This window comes from Trichechus manatus, unplaced genomic scaffold (assembly GCF_000243295.1).
Source record: "Trichechus manatus latirostris isolate Lorelei unplaced genomic scaffold, TriManLat1.0 scaffold00001, whole genome shotgun sequence".
Taxonomy (NCBI): domain Eukaryota; kingdom Metazoa; phylum Chordata; class Mammalia; order Sirenia; family Trichechidae; genus Trichechus; species Trichechus manatus.
In genome coordinates this window covers 28220355-28237862 of record NW_004443937.1, presented here as the reverse complement: position 1 = coordinate 28237862, position 17508 = coordinate 28220355, and the positions used below count along the sequence as shown (strand labels likewise).

The 17508-nt window shown below is 44.8% G+C and overlaps 1 protein-coding gene across 7 annotated transcripts in view; it reads left to right on the top strand.

Annotated features, from left to right (window-relative positions):
* Nucleotides 1-3962: 3962 nt before the first annotated feature.
* USP4 (ubiquitin specific peptidase 4) overlaps nucleotides 3963-17508 on the top strand; it is a 41531-nt gene continuing 27985 nt past the window's right edge. For 5 of the 7 annotated variants that reach the window (XM_012556591.2, XM_004368523.3, XM_023726806.1 and 2 more), the window contains exons 1-6: nucleotides 3963-4222; nucleotides 6225-6352; nucleotides 9918-10048; nucleotides 11515-11641; nucleotides 12238-12383; nucleotides 12514-12575. In XM_012556591.2, the coding sequence (XP_012412045.1) occupies nucleotides 4122-4222; nucleotides 6225-6352; nucleotides 9918-10048; nucleotides 11515-11641; nucleotides 12238-12383; nucleotides 12514-12575 (695 nt within the window). In that variant the 5' untranslated portion in view covers nucleotides 3963-4121. Of the gene's footprint in view, nucleotides 4223-6224; nucleotides 6353-9917; nucleotides 10049-11514; nucleotides 11642-12237; nucleotides 12384-12513; nucleotides 12576-17508 lie in introns of those variants that run through there. The other 2 variants (XR_002823202.1, XM_023726802.1) reach the window with 2 other exon arrangements.

Genomic DNA, 17508 nt, shown 5'->3' with positions numbered 1-17508 from the left:
AAAATGTTTTCTTCTGTGTTTAAATCTTTTCTTGAGTTCTTATAATAGTGGTCTTATACAGTATTTGTCCTTTTATGACTGATTAAATTCACTCAGCATAATGCCTTCCAGATTCCTCCATGTTATATTTCATCATTGTTCTTTATCGTTGCGTAGTATTCCGTTGTGTCAATATACCATAATTTGTTTATCCATTTGTCCATTGATGGGCACCTAGGTTGTTTCCATTTTTTTGCTATGGGGAACAGTGCTGCAGTGAACAAGGGTGTGCATAGATCTATTAGTGTGACAGCTCTTATTTCTCTAGGATATATTCCAAGGAGCGGGATAGTGGGATCATATGGTACTTCTACTTCTAGCTTTTTAAGGAAGCGCCAAATTGATTTCCAAAATGGTTGTACCATTTTTTACATTCCCACCAACAGTGTGAAAGTGTTCCAGTCTCTCCACATCCTCTCCAACATTTATTATTTTGTGTTTTTTGGATTAATATTAGCCTTGTTGGGGTGATGTGGTATCTCATTGTAGTTTTGATTTGCATTTCTCTAACGGCTAATGATCACGAGCATTTCTTCATGTGTCTGTTAGCCACCTGAATGTCTTCCTTGGTGAAGTGCCTGTTCATATCCTTTGCCTATTTTTTAATTGTGTTGTCTTTTTGTTGTTGAGGTTTTGCAGTTATCTTGTAGATTTTAGAGATTAGATGCTGATCAGATTTGTCAAAAATTTTTTCCCAGTCTGTAGGTTGTCTTTTGACTCTTCAGGTGAAGTCTTTCAATGAGCGTAAGTGTTTGATTTTTAGGAGCTACCAGTTAGTTTCTCTTCTGGTGTTTGTGCATTGTTACTTATGGTTCATATTCTATTTGCTTGTTTGTTCTTGATCTATGTATTGTGACCTCTACATGAGGCCTCCTGTCCTGCTGCAGGGCCCTGATGTGTAGGTTACCTCAGCCCCACTCATAGTCCCTAGGGATTGGTGGGGTGGGTCCACCTGGTGGCAAGGGGCACTTCCTCACAGGGGGAAGTGGGACCCACAGGGTGGCATTGTTGCTTTGGCTTCAGATTCTTTCAAAGGCTGACCAAAACTGCATTTGGTTGTTTATCTATCTTTTCTACTGCTGTGCTGGCAGCCACTAAATCCACCCACATCTGCTTCTGGGTTACTCTTAAGGCACCCTTGGACAGCCATCTTACAGAGTTTTCAGCCTTTCTTTTCTCTCTTCCCACGGCTCACACCCCCTTCTCTCCAGCCCTCTCAGTTTCACCCAAGTCAGCTATGGCTTGTCCCACTTAGTAGACTGTCTGGCCCACTAAGGGACTAACTATAGCCACCAGTGTGCTGTATCAGGAGGATGGGGCTGCCTGTAAGATCTTTGCTTTCATTCTTGCAGTAAAGAGTTCATTGTCTGAGAAAGGGCAACATAAACCAGAGACTTCATCAACCTGAGACCAGAAGAACTAGATGATGCCCAGCTACCACCAGTAACCGCCCTGACAGGGAACATAACAGAGAATCCCTGACGGAGAAGGAGAAAAGGCGGGTGCAGAACTCATATTCTAGTAAGAAGACCAGACTTAATGGTTTGATTGAGACTGAAGGGAGTCTGGAAGACATGGCCTTTGGACTCTGTTAGCCAAAAACTAAAACTATTCCTGAGGCCAACTCTTCAGACAAAGATTAGACTGGATTATGGGACATAAAATGATACTAGTAAAGAGTGTGCTTCTTAGCTCAAGTGGATACATGAGACTAAACGGGCAGCTCCTGTCTGGAGGCGAGATAAGGCAAAAAGAGAAATCCGAGGCGGAAAGGAGGAGTGTGCTGTTACAGCATAGGGAGAGCAAACAGCGTCACATAATTTTTGTATGAGAGACTAACTTGAATTGTAAAGTTTCACTTAAAGCACACCAATTAAAAAGAAGAGTTCACTGTCTGGTCCCCAGAAGTGCTTGGCATAGATGGCGTGGCACATACATAGCTCCTGTATTAGTTGCTGTAACTCCTCTACAGAAGACCACTTCAGCTCCATTTAAAGAGACACCATCTCCCCTGATATCCCACAAATGTAATGACCAAGCTGCAATGGTTTCCTTTCCTTTCTGCTGGAATTTCCCACACAATTTAATCAACTCAGTGTGGGGTGTATTCCCGCATTATCATAGAATTGGGGGTGAGATTTCTTGTCCAGGGTCATCGGGCTCTCAAGTAGCTTTCATTTTACGAGTGATGAGCAGCCATACCTGGTCAGCAAAGCCAGGCTCCTCCTCTACTATCACCTCCACCTGAGCTGCTATCAGGCTTGCTGGCCCAAGGATTCCATGTTTTCGCATCCCAGTCACCTTTCATCAATACTGCCCTGATCTTCACTGTCTTAGTTATCCAGTGCTGCAATAACAGAAATACCACAGGTGGATGGCTTTAACACAGAGAAATTTATTCTCTCACAGTCTAGTAGGCTACAAGTCCAAATTCAGGGTGTCAGCTCCTGGAGAAGGCTTTCTCTCTCTGTTGGCTCTGGAGGAAGGTCCTTCTACATTCTCTGCGCAGGAATCCCAGGTCCAAAGGAAGCGCTCTGCTCCTGGCGCTTCTTTCTTGGTGGTATGAGCTCCCCATGTCTCTCTGCTTGCTTCTCCCTTTTATATCTCAAAAGAGATTGGCTTAAAACACTATTTAATCTTGTAGATCTGATCAATATAACTGCCACTAATCCATCTCATTAACATCATAGTGATATTTGCAACACACAGGGAAATCACATCAGATGACAAAATGGTAGACAATCACACAATACTGGGAATCATGACCTAGCCAAGTTGACAATTTTGGGGAACACAATTCAATCCACGACATTAACCTTTGGCACTTTCTTTCCCCTCATCTTTACAAACCTGCAGGCAAGCATTTCTAGTTGCTCATCCTGTTCACAGATGTGGCTGCTCAGTATGTCAGTCATGTTCACAGGACTGGCGCATATCCCTTTCCAACTGTAACTCTTCCTGCAAAGCTCTTGTGTATGTTTCAGCAGCTAGCTGGGCATCGGTGGCCAGCCGAATGCTCCAGAGCAGCGGCCACCCTACGGCCGCTACTGCTTTCCTAGCTTCCTTTCCACACTTATGAAGGCACATGTCTTCCTGCAACCAGGCTACACTGCTCGGCATTTTCAGGGCACCCCTGTAGTCACAGGGCAGTCCACAGACATCAAGCATACAAGCCAAACCTTCCCACATGGAGGTTGTTGGCCAATCCAGGAATTCCCCTGCAGAGTCCTCACTCCCACTCGCCACTTCCTAGTCTGTTAGCTGGCTCACCAACTGTCCTGGCAGGGACCGACAACGTGAAACTTGGCTGCCGAGAAACCGAAGAAAGCGGCAGGCAACTCCAGGGTGGCAGAGAAAGAGTTTATTAGGGAGACTTACATACGACGAAGGTCCTGGCAGCACCAAGACCAAGCTGATCTCCTCTCCCCGCAGTGGGAACCAGGGCTTTTCTAGCGGTGGTGAACAATAGTGGCTACATGCCAGGGATGCCTCTAGATTTACATAAGGCCATCTCAGCAAGAATTACATAAGAATGACTTAGCAAACGGCAGTGAAGTAGCAGAAAGCATCAGGGCGGCCATGTTTGGCATTGCAAACCCTGTTTCCCCTTCAATATAAAAGAAGGAAATGTTTCAGGTCCTGTGTCACAGCAGGAGGGAAAACGAGAAAATCTAGTCCCAGGGCTTCTCACACCCAACTGGGAATTTACTTAGGACCAGGATAATCCCTCGGGTCAGAATGGGAAACCCATGGGGTCGTCAGGCCCGCCTGATGGGCTGCACTGAAACTCAAAAAGCAGGACGGGCGCAAAAAGGAACCGGTAAGGCAAACGGAAGCAGCAGCTCCTTCAACATCGCCCGCCCCTTCTCCCGGTCTTATCCCGCCTCCACAGCGTCTGTCGGACCGGACGGTGCGCCGCACGGAGATGCGCAGAAAAAGAGGAGGCGGGCAAGCCCGACAGGCGGAGCCGCGAGGCGGGGCTTGGGCGCGTGCACGTGCGTGCGTGCGTGTGTGGGCGCGGCACGCAGCACGCCGTGCGTGAGGCGGATGTCCGGGCCGGCTGTGCCGGGGCCGCGGATGAGATGGCGGAAGGCGGAGGCTGCCGTGAGCGACCGGATGCGGAGACCCAGAAATCCGAGCTCGGGGCCTTGTTGAGGACCACGCTCCAACGGGGGGCGCAGTGGTGAGCTCTGGGCCCGCCCTTCTAAGGAGCAGAGGTGGGCGCCGGAGCCCTGGCCTTCAGGCCCGGCCCCTCTCTCTCGGCTTGGGGAGGAGCCGGGCGGGGGCGGTGTCTGGTGACCCTGAGAGGGTGGCCTGACCCCCGCCCCTCCGGAGAGGAACTTGAGATCAGTTTTGGGAAAGCGCGGCGGTACTGGAGCTTATCCCGGCCCCTTCGGAGTCCCAGGGGGAGGACCTTCCAGGGGCAAGGGCTGCAGGATGGGGAGGAAGGGGAGTGCTCACAGGGATCATGAGGGTGGGAAGAGCCCTGTACCATCGAGGACTCGCCGCGTGACCTTGGGCGAAGACGTTCACACCTCATGGACCCTGATTCCTTACTAGTAAAACCAGGGTAGCAATACTTGGCCCACCACCCTCACTGAGTTGAGGCAAGGATCAGAAGTAGATACTCTGAAACTTGTGAACTGCGGAACAGATGTCAAGGTCAGAAGCTGAACAAATGTCTGTGAGCTCCAGGTTATTTTCGTAACAAATGTCAAAAATAATTGTGGCGGCAGCATATTGAAGTGGGAGAGGAGGGTAGCCGAGAGCTTAGAGCTACGTAGAAGATTAAAAGTACAGAATTTAGAAGAGCAAGGCTGAGACATGAGGTTTCTTAGTAGATTGTTTAGTAGAAGGAGCATTATCTTCTACTAGTGGAGACATTACTGGGTGGTATTATTGTATGGGAGTAGGAAGCTGGGGTTAGGCTTTGCATTGAGTAAGACTGAGCTTTTGTCTTTAAGAAAGCAGGGTGGTGATGATAATGTCATTTATACTGACAAAAGAATTGAGCTGGGAAGAGAAACATTGGGGTTGAGAGGAGTTCAGATACGACTTTACAGTGTTCATCTTGAGCTTGCCAAGTTGTGAATGGCAAGGCAAGCAGAAGTAGTTTTGGAAGTTATCCTGCGTAGGGGTGATATGTGAAAAAGAATACTTGGTAGAAGCAGAGGGAGTGTAAGATAGACTGAAATCACACACAAAAAGTGTGTGGACGGTATTGCTCAAGGAGTTTGGAGAGAAAAGAGCATTTAGAAGTTTGGGTATATTTGTAGATCCCATGGTCTCTGGGAAGCTGCCTGATCTCTAAGGTTTTTTGGTTATAAAATTTGAAGGACTTATGAATATTTGTGTTTTGTTGCTCCACAGAGGTTTCTCCCTCCTTCTGTCTTAATCATAAAAGTGATACTTTTAGAATATAACCAGTTTTGTTTACTTTTTTTAAGTATAAAAAGCAATAAGGTAAATATGAAACACATGTTAATGATTTTTGATAAGATGAACACACTCAGACACTAATTTTATATAAATGTATACATACATATATGTTTGTTTATGTGTGTATGTACTAATTATGTATACAGGAATATGTACGTATGTATATGCACGTGTATATATACATACTGTTTTAATGAGTATTAAAGGAAATCATTTATTATACTCTAGTCAGATGTCATCAAGGAAGGGAGAAAAGGAGGTGCTTTCACACATTTTTGATATTTTGTTTGGTCCACAGAGGAAATCTGAATTAGGTGTAGCTATTAGCCCATTTTCAGAAATAAAATCAATTTAGTGCTGTTCACATCAAGTAAAGCGATGTAACCACAAACTGTCTACCTGGATGAGGACCTCTATAAAAATCATTATGAAATTAATGACTTGGTTATTCGCAAACAGGATTCTACCCATAGAAAGACTTCGTTTAAATAAACGTTTTGAAGCTAATTATTTTCTTCTGTCCGTTTATTCACTCTTTTCAACAGTCATTTCACTTAATGGACAGCCTGCCCTCGGCCTGGCCCTCTGCCATTTGGGGCCTGGCCCTGCTCCTGCTCTTGAGTGTGTTTTTTAATGGGGATTGCAAGTTACCCAAAAGGAAAGACCATAAAAGAAGGATAAGGGAGTAGGCACAGGAGCTTGTAACCTCAGCTTTTCTGCCACAATAAATTGTTGTCTGTCTCTAGGTATCTGATTGACAGCCGGTGGTTCAAGCAGTGGAAGAAGTATGTGGGTTTTGACAGCTGGGACATGTACAATGTGGGTGAACACAACCTGTTTCCCGGCCCGATAGATAACTCCGGACTCTTTTCAGGTGCAGTATCCTGTTGCTTTTTTAGCCAGAATGTCTTCTTGGGCAGTGGCCTGAGGGTGTGTTTATCTGTAGCATGGGCTTTCCCAGTATGAGGAAATAGAAATAAGTATCTTCAATTTTTGTCTATAGCAGAAGTCTGCAGACCCTCAGGGAGAAGTTGAACTGCTTTTTTTTTTTTTTGCTAAATTAACTGCTTCTAACAAGAGGATGCTTCTAGCATTTTAAATTTCTCTCTCTCTCTTTATTTGACAAATTAGCTCTGCTAGCGATTTTGGGTTTTAGATTGGTATATAGAATGGAAAGAAATAGGATATTGTTTTGAGATTGCATCTGGAATCTGAAACTTGGAAACCAGAGTTTTCTGTGTCAGCTTTGCAGTAGAACAAATTGTAGACTGTCGATGTTTGTCGGGCATTCCTGTGATGACTGTGTTTGTCACAGAAGTAGAGTGAAGAGAGGTGGAAGGTCGGTAGGCAGAGTTGCAGCCACAGTCAGTTCCCAATGGGGACTGTGGAAAAAATGATGCATGACACACCTGAGCTTGGCTTGCATCCGTAGATTCAGGAAGACGAGAGTCAGCCTTCCCAGGCCTTGCTCTGCCTGACTTTAGACTTACTCGCAGGCAGGGCAGAGGTGATCTGTTGCCTGTGCCCAGAATCAGGGCAGCAGGAAGGCAGATCATGCATAAGGCTTGATCTAAATACCTAATGCCTACCTGGATATTTTTAAAAATAAGCAACACTTCAGCTCAGACCTTGTCTTAGGGGTGGTCTAAATGACATAGTAAACCAATGCCATTTGCTTTGTTTCCTGATGGAGGACAGAGGGTGGCAGTATACCATGAAGTTGCCCCAACGGTTAGGAAGCATTGCATTATGTTTGCATTTTGCTCTTCGCCTTGTTTTCTTAAAAAGGAGAAATTTTAAGGTTTTAGTATTAATGATGAGAATTCTAGAGCTGAAGGGACCCTCAGGGCATTTTGCGTGGCCTTCGGCTAAGGGAGATCATTCCTTTTGTGGTCCCCCAATTAGATGTCACCTGACTTTGGCTCGAAACGTCTGCTGTGTGCTTGAGAGGTGAGAAGCACATTCCATTCAGACCCTGGAACATTAGCAGTGTAGGAATGACCTATCGCTGGCAAATGAGGTTCACCCTGTTAGTTCCCAGACTCTTGGTTCCTGCCAGTCTCAGTCTAGCTGCCTTCTGCCCAGGGTCATGGGAGTGGTCCGGAAGGGATTCTTAGAAGAGTACGAAGGAGGAGGAAGAGTGTATCCTTGCTGATGTTGTCTGAAAAGCACCCCTTTTCTCATTTCCGCCTGTACTTCTGCTGTGTGTCAGATGAAATCCCTGTGCCAGGACCGAGGCTTTACTCTCATTTTCCCCCTTCATTCACTTCTGCGTTAAAGAAATTTATATAGGGTAAATTCTCATTTTAAAACCCCTGTGTGATTTTTGGCAAGGTACTCTTGGACTGATCCAGCTTGAGTGAAAATAGGGAGCTGCATTGAAAATTCCGGTTAAGTTTCCTGCCCTTGCTCTGTAGTGTCATAGGAATGACTTGTTTGGGAAAATTGTAACTGAGCCACAGAGGGAAAAGAGCCTTGCAGAACTGATGTACTTGGGGTTGATGAAGCTGAAGGCTGTTGGTTTCTTTCCCACATTCGAAGGTTTCTGGTTGATGTTTGACATAGTATGGATGGCTACATCTATGTGGTGCTTAGTATTAGAAATGAGTAAGGTATGTCCCCACAAGTAAGGTAATAAGCAAATGACTTTTATGGAAGGTTTTAATTTGTAAATCAGAAAAAGTTTTGAGTTTAGGTGTCAGTTTTTTTTTTCTTTTTTTTTTGGAAGGTCTTGTCTAAAGCCAACCCATAAGTACTATCCGGGCTAGCCTTCCGGTCCTGAACAGAAAAGGCCTGGTCTTTCAGTGTTAACAATCATGCTGTAGTTGCTGTTGTAAGTAGTTGGCTCATTAATGATGAGGATTCATCTTGGCATTCTTTTTTAAACACACACATGCACACACCTCTGTTTGTCCTCAGTTTGGTGTCAAGTACCCTGGAATAGTTTCTGTGAAAACCCTCCAGCCCCGTAAACTACCGTAAATCCCCAAAAAACCAAATTCATTGCCATCGAGGCCATTCTGACTCCCTCTGTATTTGCCTCTCTTTAACGCAAATTACCATGTGGTGCTTTTTTTTTAAAAACTGTAGTAAAATAATATATAATAAATCATTAGCCGTTTTAACCATTTTTACATGTACAGTTAAGTGACATTAATTACATTCACTATGTTGTATAACTACCACAACTCTCTGTTACCAAATTTTTTCATCACTCCAAACAGAAATGCAATACCTCCCCAGTTCCCCCTCCCTCCCACCCCTGGTAACCACTCATAAACTTTGGTCTCTATGCATTTGCCTGTTCTGGATATTTCATATAAGTGGGATCATATAATATTTGTCCTTTTGTGACTGACTGATTTCACTCAGCATAATGTTTTCAAGGTTCGTGCATGACGTGACATGTATCGGAACTTCGTTTTCCTTTATGGCTGAGTAATATTCCATTGTGTGGGTATACTGCGTTTTATTTACGCCTTGGCGTTCTTGTTCTCAAAGCTATTGAGTTCCTTTCCTTTTTCTTTTGAAATGAGAGGTGGGCTAGGTCAGAAACCAGGAGACCTTATGGGATGGAAACTGGTGGGAGGAGAGGTGGGAAGCCCTGGCTACCTTGTGAATGATGTGTATGTATGTATGTACACACAAACACATATATACATATTTATTTTATTTTTTAAACCTTGTCTGCCTTGAGATCCAGATGAGTTGCATCACTATGAGTGTTTTTTGCTTTCCTAATTTTTTGGCTTCGCTGGTGTGAGTGATAGAAGTGGCTTCCACTGCTCCAGAAGTGTGTGTTGATTGCCGCAGGCTTGTCAGGGAGGCTCCGTTGGTAAGAGGTGATCAGTGTTCCCTTGATCAGTCCCTTTGTCCTCCCTGGAGGAAGTGTGTTTCAGGCCACGGATGTCCGGTTCTGACCCCCAGCGCATGTTGCCTCTCTCTAGTGGGCGTAAGATGAATGGTTAGCACATTAAATATGTTCTCCCGCGACGGGATTGTCCAGTTGGGCTTTGACTTGGAGTATTTAAAACTAAGAATGCTAAATGATTCTTGGTAAAATAAACCTTTCAAGGGAAGACTGCGGTGACTTTAGTGCAGTTATCACTGAGCAGAATATTGTGGTAAATATTCATAACTAGCTGTTTTAATTGTGGGATCTGAAAGTTCTTTGCAAATGTAAATTGGAGTTTTTCTCTTTTATATTCTCCTTTCTCATTGTAGAAGAAATACAAGTTCCTCATAAAATGTTCAGAAAACATGGCTATAGGCAAGGAGCAGTCAGATCTGTTCTTTGCTATGGCCAGAGACAGAATTTTGGAGTTTTGTCCCTGTTCCTGTAAATACTTTTATTGTTTCTGAAAAATACATAAGAACCAGGTAACACAAACATTTCTGAGGAGAAGAGGAGCAAGTTATGGGTTCTTTTCCTTTTTCAGATCCTGAGAGTCAGACCTTAAAAGAACACTTAATTGATGAACTGGACTATGTATTGGTTCCAGCTGAGGCCTGGAATAAGTTACTAAACTGGTATGGCTGTGTTGAAGGCCAGCAGCCCATTGTCAGAAAAGTGAGTATGTGAATTGTCACGCTTGCTGTGGGTCCTCCCCAGGGGACACTGACTGGTGTTCATTTCCTGGGTAACAGAACAGACCTAAGGGGTTGAATGGAGGTGTTCAGGCCTTGTTTCTGGTTCTCTTAGGGAGTTATGGTTGTGAGTGATGGTGAGTGAGACTGCTCACCCAGCATGTTACAGTGAGTGAGCTCCAAACATCAGTGCTGCCTAATAGCATGGGGTATGCCCAGCACTGCCGTGAGAGCACTTTCTGGAAGACTCTATAGGAGAAAGTTCACTTGAGGTATATGGACATTGAGTAATGTATTGCTTCTTGTTTATCTTAAAACCTTTTTGATACTGCTTTCCCCCATGCTTAAAGAGTCTTTGGCCACACTGTGGAGTAACTCAAAAGGCATTCAGAGAAGATGAGCCTCTTGAAGGAAACCTGGCTCTGGGACAGAAACCCAGATTATAAACCCCCTCTGGTAGACAGGACTTCTAAGGAGGCCATCGCCCTGGCTCCCACAGTTAATTTGCTTATTCCACCAGAGGGGAAATCATAGGAATCCACACACCTGCTGATATTTAGACATTGGGTAAATTTCTTGCTCCGCCGTGCATGGGGTTCCCCTTCTTACATAGTAGGGCAGAGCTGCAGTCCTGATACCATGCTCCCAAGGGTTGCTGTTCAGGGTCAGAGTTACCTTTTTCTCCAGCTTGAAACCTGAGACTCTGAGAAGATTTAGGTTTCACAAGATTAGGGGCATGCCAGCCTCCTGCAGACATCCCCTTAGTGCCCACAGTGCTGTCATGTGGGAAGTATTCTGCCCAGGGCTTTACCTATATGTTCTAGTCCTCTAACTCAGCGAGCCCTGCGAGGCATCGTGATCCCCCTGATCCCTGAGATGAACAACGACGTCCCTGTTGTATAGTGTCTGATGTTAACTCTGGCTTATGGGCAAGTGTAGCTCCTCTTTTCTGGTAATTATTTCTCAGTTAATGAGTCAGTTAGCTTTTGAACTTTGGGTATTGACCATCTGGTGGTTGTCCAGTGCTATGTTATAGATATGCAAAGTAATTCTTTATAGTCAGGCATGTATTTTAAGGAGAAAGAACAGTTGATAACGGTTGATTTTTGCTGAGTCTGAGACAAGACCTTCCTGTTCAAAGCTGACCTCCTGGAACCTTCCTGGAGGCTCTGATGTGGTTGCCCTGCATTAAAACCAGTGGGGAATGGGCTTCTCTCTGGTTCCATCAAGAGGTCAGGGTGCTCTTGTTTGGTCCTAGTGAGTGGAAAAGATTTCTAAACTCTTGGGACAGGCGCTAGTGGCTTTTTAAATCTGTATTTCTGATCCTCTGATCACTCAAGGAAACCAATTATCTGGTGGTTTCTGCCTTTGCCACTGATGAGACTTGTTGCTTCCAAGATTGCCCAGGTGTGGAACCACTGCTCCTTCACCCGTGACTATTGCCCGCAGGTCGTGGAGCATGGCCTGTTTGTCAAGCACTGCAAAGTAGAGGTATATTTGCTGGAACTGAAGCTCTGTGAGAACAGTGACCCCACCAATGTGCTGAGTTGCCATTTCAGCAAGGCAGACACCATCGGTGAGCAGCTGGGCTGGGGTCCCAGGTGTCTGGTGAGAGAGTACAGCGGGAGGGAAGCTGAGATCTTCAGATCGTCAGCCAGATAATATCGGGCTATGGTTCCCACTGCTGACCTGGGAGCCTGCTCCCCAGGGGATTCTTGTGGGAAGCCAGGCCTGGGAATCATGTTCTACACAACATTGGGAATATTCTTTGCCCATTTGACATATGATAATAAAAGATGAGGAAACGCAGATTCAGAGAGGCTAAACTTATTCAGAATCTTAGAACATGGCGGAGCTGGCATTTGAAACTAGATCTGTTTTAACTCTAAAGACAAGTTTTCTCACTTACCTGTGTTGCTTCTATGCTGTAAATGGGACCCACACATCAGAGAAGGATAAAGATAGGGAATATTTCCAGGCATGTGAGCACAAAAGGACACCCATAGATGATATTGGCCCTTAGAAGTCACCAAGGGGTTGAGGTTAGTCAGAAGTTTTGATCCAGAGCACCCTGTGAATATCGGAAAAGGAAGGATGAGTGTTAGCTAGCCATGGCTGTCATTAGTGTTGCATCTAGAGAAAGCCCTGAGTATTGTTTCTGCCTGTCCCCAGCAACCATCGAGAAGGAGATGCGGAAGCTGTTCAACATCCCTGCGGAGCGTGAGACGCGGCTCTGGAACAAATACATGAGTAACACCTACGAGCAGTTGAGCAAGTTGGACAATACTGTCCAGGATGCTGGGCTATACCAGGGTCAGGTAGGAGGGCCCAGGCCATACCCCAGCAGGCAGTTCTGCCCAGAATGTGTGACCAGGTACCTTCTGGTTCTAAGCATGTTGGGAGTAGGGTGGCTTACATGTTCCTCATTTGCTTTTCCCTTTCACTCAGGTGCTAGTAATTGAGCCCCAAAATGAAGATGGGACATGGCCCAGGCAGACCCTGCAGTCAAAGTAAGTGAACTTTTTCTCCCTCATGACTGGGCTCACAGGTATGAGAGAGACACCCTTTCCTAAGGCAGTTGTTTGTGCTAAGAAAAATTGTTCTGAATCAGATGAAAAAGACATTCAGTCCTGCATCCAGAATCCAGGATCTTGGATGAAGGTCCTGGCCTTTGGTAAGCAGTGTACCAGGCAGCCACCTAGAGGAAATCTGTCAGGGTGACTCAGCAAGAGATGAGAGAGTGTCAAAGAAAGAGAAGGGGCTGGGATCTGGGAATGCTGCTCTGCCAAGCTGTGGCTTTGTTTTTGTCATGCTCTTTCATTTTCTCCACTTACAGTAAGAGGCTTGGATGGGAAAGAAGACAGTCTCATATGAATTAAAGAGAGTAGTTTGATCCTACCACACTCTTTACTCAGTGGCGTGTTACTTCATTGTTGCCCTTGGAGCTTGCTGGGGGGAATTACTCTGCTTCTAAACTTGGACTCTAGGCACATCTATCTCAGGAGAGGTTTATGTGGTATGTGGAATTGTGCATGTCCTTAGGAGAGGAGAGAAAGAAGCAATGAATTTTTCTTCTGGTATAAGATGGAAAAGTTGTATCTGTGTTCCATTAGTTGTTGGGACAATGTGTCTGCTCTCCTTCAGTTGGGCCTTGGACGGTGACCATTATATAACGATGGGCTCACAGCTCCTTTGAGAACTGTGAAAGCTATGAGCCCTCTCTTGAGAAACATGCATGAAGACAAAACATTTTGCAAAGAATTTCAAGCCCCACTGTGACCTCCAGGCTGAGTCCTGCTTGCCAGTTCCTAACAGGATAACATAGCTGTGGTAGGTAGAATAATGGCCTCCAAAGATGTCCACACACTAATCCACAGAACCTTACATGGGATGTTAGCTTACATGGCAAAAGGGGTTTCGTGGATGTCATTAGGCTAAGGATCTCGAGATAGGGAAATTGTCTTGGATTAACTAGGTGAGCCAGGGTAATGACAACGGTCTTTATAAGTGAAAGAGGGAGGCAGGAGAGTCAGAGAAGGAGATGTGTGAGGATGGATGCAGAGTCAGAATGATGCAGTGTGTGAAAGACTGGATTGGCCATAAACCGGGGAATGTGGGCAGCCTCTAGAACCCCTTAAGGCCTCCACGAAGGAATGCAGCTCTGCTAACACCTTGATTTTAGCTCAGTGAGAACCATTGCAAACTTCTGATCTCTAGAACTGTAAAATAATAAATTTGTGGTGTTTTAAGCCACTAGGTTTGTGGTAATTTTTTTATAGCAACAATAGGAAACTATTAGCCCAGGCTGCTAAGTCTGTTTTTGGAACTGGAGATGCCACAGAACGGAGAGAAAATAATGTGAAAACTGTGAGAACCCCTTGAGGTGACAGAAGGTGGTTGGATTCCAGACTGTGAGGTGGAGTTGACAGCTCAGTAAAAGAGGACTGTGTGTTCTGGCCAAGGGTGAGTTCCCTTTTCTCTTCTCAGTGTTGTTTCTCCCCACCCCTTCCACACCCTAAGGCCAAAGAGATTCCAATGAAGGGAGACAGTATTTGGAAAAGAGCAGTGCCTCACTGAGATTCCCTGAAGGGTAGTCTTCTGGTGACATGTGGCCAGTGGGGAGTGAGCTGAGTGGAATTCCCAAGGCACATCCCCTTCCCCATTCCCCACATAGTGGGAGGCACTGCCTAGATGCTGGGGATACAGCAGTAAACAAAACAAAGTCTCTGTCCTCAAGGAGGAGAAAATAAACAGATAAATAAGAAAAATGCACATTTTCAATGGTTTATAAGCGTTGTGGAGAAAAGTCAGGGAAGAGAATTAGCGAGTGCTGGGCTTTGGGGAGTGTCTTAGTCATCTAGTGCTGCTATAACAGAAATACCACAAATGGATGGCTTTAACAAAGAGAAATTTATTCTCTCACAGTCCAGTAGACTACAAGTCCAAATTCAGGATGTCAGCTCCAGGGGAAGGCTTTCTCTTCTCTGTTGGCTCTGGAGGAAGGTCCTTATCATCAGTCTTCCCTTGGTCTGGGAGCATTTCAGCTCAGGAACCTCCGGTCTGAAGGATGTGCTTTGTTCCTGATGCTGCTTCCTTGGTGGTATGAGGTCCCCACGTCTCTCTGCTTGCCCCTCTCTTCTATATCTCAAAAGAGATTGGCTTAAGACACTATCTGATCTTGTCGATTTCATCAGTATAACTGCTGCTAATCCATCTTATTAACATCGTGGTGATAGGCTTTACAATACATAGGGAAATCGCCTCAGATTACAAAATGGTAGACATTCATACAGTATTGGGAATCATGACCTAGCCAAGTTGACAGGTATTTTTTGGGGACACAATTCAATCCATGACAGGGAGGGACAGATTGAAGCAGGATGGTGGGGAAAGCCCCACTCAGGTGTCCTCTGAACGTGGTCATGAAGGAGGTGAGGGAGTCAGCAGTGATATGGTGCTTAATTGGGAGAATAACACTGTAAGGTAGAAGTGACAGCAGGTATGGAAGTCCTGAGGCAGAAGCAAGCCTGGTTGAAGACCAGCAGGGGTCTTTGGTGGCTGGAGCTAGGAGTGATGAGGGGAGGATGGTGGAAGGATAAGGCCTGAGAGGTGAAGGGGTGGTGGACCGTATGATCCTTTTGAGACTCGACTCTGGCTTTGCCTCTAGGTAAGTTGGGGAGCCCAATGGGTGGGGTGGGGCTGTGGGGGTGTGAGTGAATGGAGAAGTGGTGTGATTTCACTTGGTGAATAGTTTACAGGGAACCAGTAGGTAAAGCTGATGAGTGTAGTTGCTATAAAAGGAAAATGACAAGTGGGCAGCCTATGCTAGTTGGAGCAGAATTCATGTTCCAGGCAGCACAAGAGGATGAAGTAAGAATAAGAAATATCCTTAGGAAAAGGAGGAAATGGGTACATGAATCAGGAACAAGTAGACATACTAGGAAAGAAAGAGTTCAGGGGATGGTTGAGTAGTAGAATAGATGTAGCTGAAGACTGAATGAACAAGTTGGATGGTCAGGTTGAAGAATTCTAGGAGTCATTATGAAGAGATAAAGAGGTGGAAAATAATAGAAGAAAAGTTGTGCTATGGTAAGAGGAAGTAGAAATGTCAATATCCACGTAATAGGAATCTCAGAAACAGAAGAAGATGGGGACGAAGGGAAGAAAACATTAGGAGAAATAATGACCAAGAGTTTCTTAGAAATAAAAAAAGATAAAAGATCTTAAATTTAAGGAATACCAAACAGGATAGATAGAGGAAAGCCCACACCTAGACAGGGTGAAGCTTAACAACAAAGCAGAAAATTCCAGATCCTCTTAACAGTAGCAGTGGATCTAAGATACTTTTTTCAGTGTCAGAGGAAAAGAACTTTAAAAGTAGAATTTCATATCTTGCTAAACTATTATTAAAATATTCAGGTGAAACATTTTTCTTAGGATATATGACCTTAGAAAGTTGTCCGCATAGTGCTCCTCTTTGAAAACCCTTTGGAGGAAATGCTGTTGGAATCCGGGGACACGCAGTAAGATCCGTGGGGTGTGAAGGAGAGCACACACAACTAGTGAAGTGCTCGGTTGCCCAGAAAAGCAGGGACCTCGGGGCTTTCGAGTAGGCGAAGATTTCTTAAACGGGACACAGCACCACAAACCATAGAGGAGGAAATAGATAGAGGGATGACTTTTAATTAAGAACATCAGAAAAATAAAAATATCATTTATAACTTTGAAACATGCAGCATCAATTAGAAATGGTTTGGTGGCAAGTAAAACCTGAAAGTGTGTTAAGCAAGATAGATGTGTGTATCTTTTTAAAATGTCCCAGAAATCGCACATAAAACCTACCTTTACATTTTTTTTCCCAGTTATATGACCACATCTGGCTTTAAGGGAGGCTAGGAAATGCCTTTTAGCAGGGTTGCAAACTCCCCTACTAAAAATTGGGCTTTAAACTATGGAACAATGAGAGAATAACTATTGGGAGCTAACCAGCAAACTGCCATACCTGCAAAAGGAAATAAAATGGAAGACAGGAGGAAGAAAAAAAGTGTGGTAATTAAAAACCATGAAGTACAGAGGCTGAATTAAGCCCAGCTATAACAATAATTGCGGCCCTGGTGGTGCAGTGATTAAGAGCTTGGCTACTAATGAAAAGGTCAGCAGTTCGAATCCACCAGCCCCTCCTTGGAAACCCTAAGAGGCAGTTCTACTCTGCCTATAGGGCCGCTATGAGTCGGAATCGACTTGAAGGCAGCAGGTTTGGTTTTTCAACAATAATTGCTGGAGAAAGACCTGGTAAAGATTACATAGAAAACCCTGTGGGGCAGTTCTAGTCTGTCACATGCAGTTGCTGTGAGTCAAAATCAACTCCATGGCACCTAACAACAGCAACAACGTAACAGTAATCAGAGTAACTATAGAGGGTTTGAACTCACTGATCAAAAGAGACAAACTTCTAGATAAGATATTTAAAAAACCAAACGTGTTCAGTAATAATGACTATTGAAGACAGGTTGAAATGGACAGAATGAAAAATACATCAGCTCCAGTTTGTCATCTGGGGATAGTCACTGATTGGCTTAGTGCCTCTTTTTTTAAAAACCCACCATCATGGTAATTTTACATATTTCCTGGTGGGAGGACAGCATAGTGAAGTTGTTTTCGTGGATGGATTCCTTGGTTGTCCACTGTGAGGACCACTTTGTAAATTCTGAGCATTTTCAGATAGTTGTCTTTTCCTGGTGGATTGCTCCAGCCTTTGTGTTAGTGTTTCACAAGCATTTCTGTAGACCTGGCCTCATCTTCTCTCTTTAACTTCACTCACCTGAGGTCTGTAAGGCCCAGTCAGCCCTATACCATGTTCCCCTTCCAAGGCTGTGTGCACACAGCCAGAAGAGGGACAGTGTTCCTTGCAGTGAAGAGGGCCTCCTCCACATGCTGATGAGG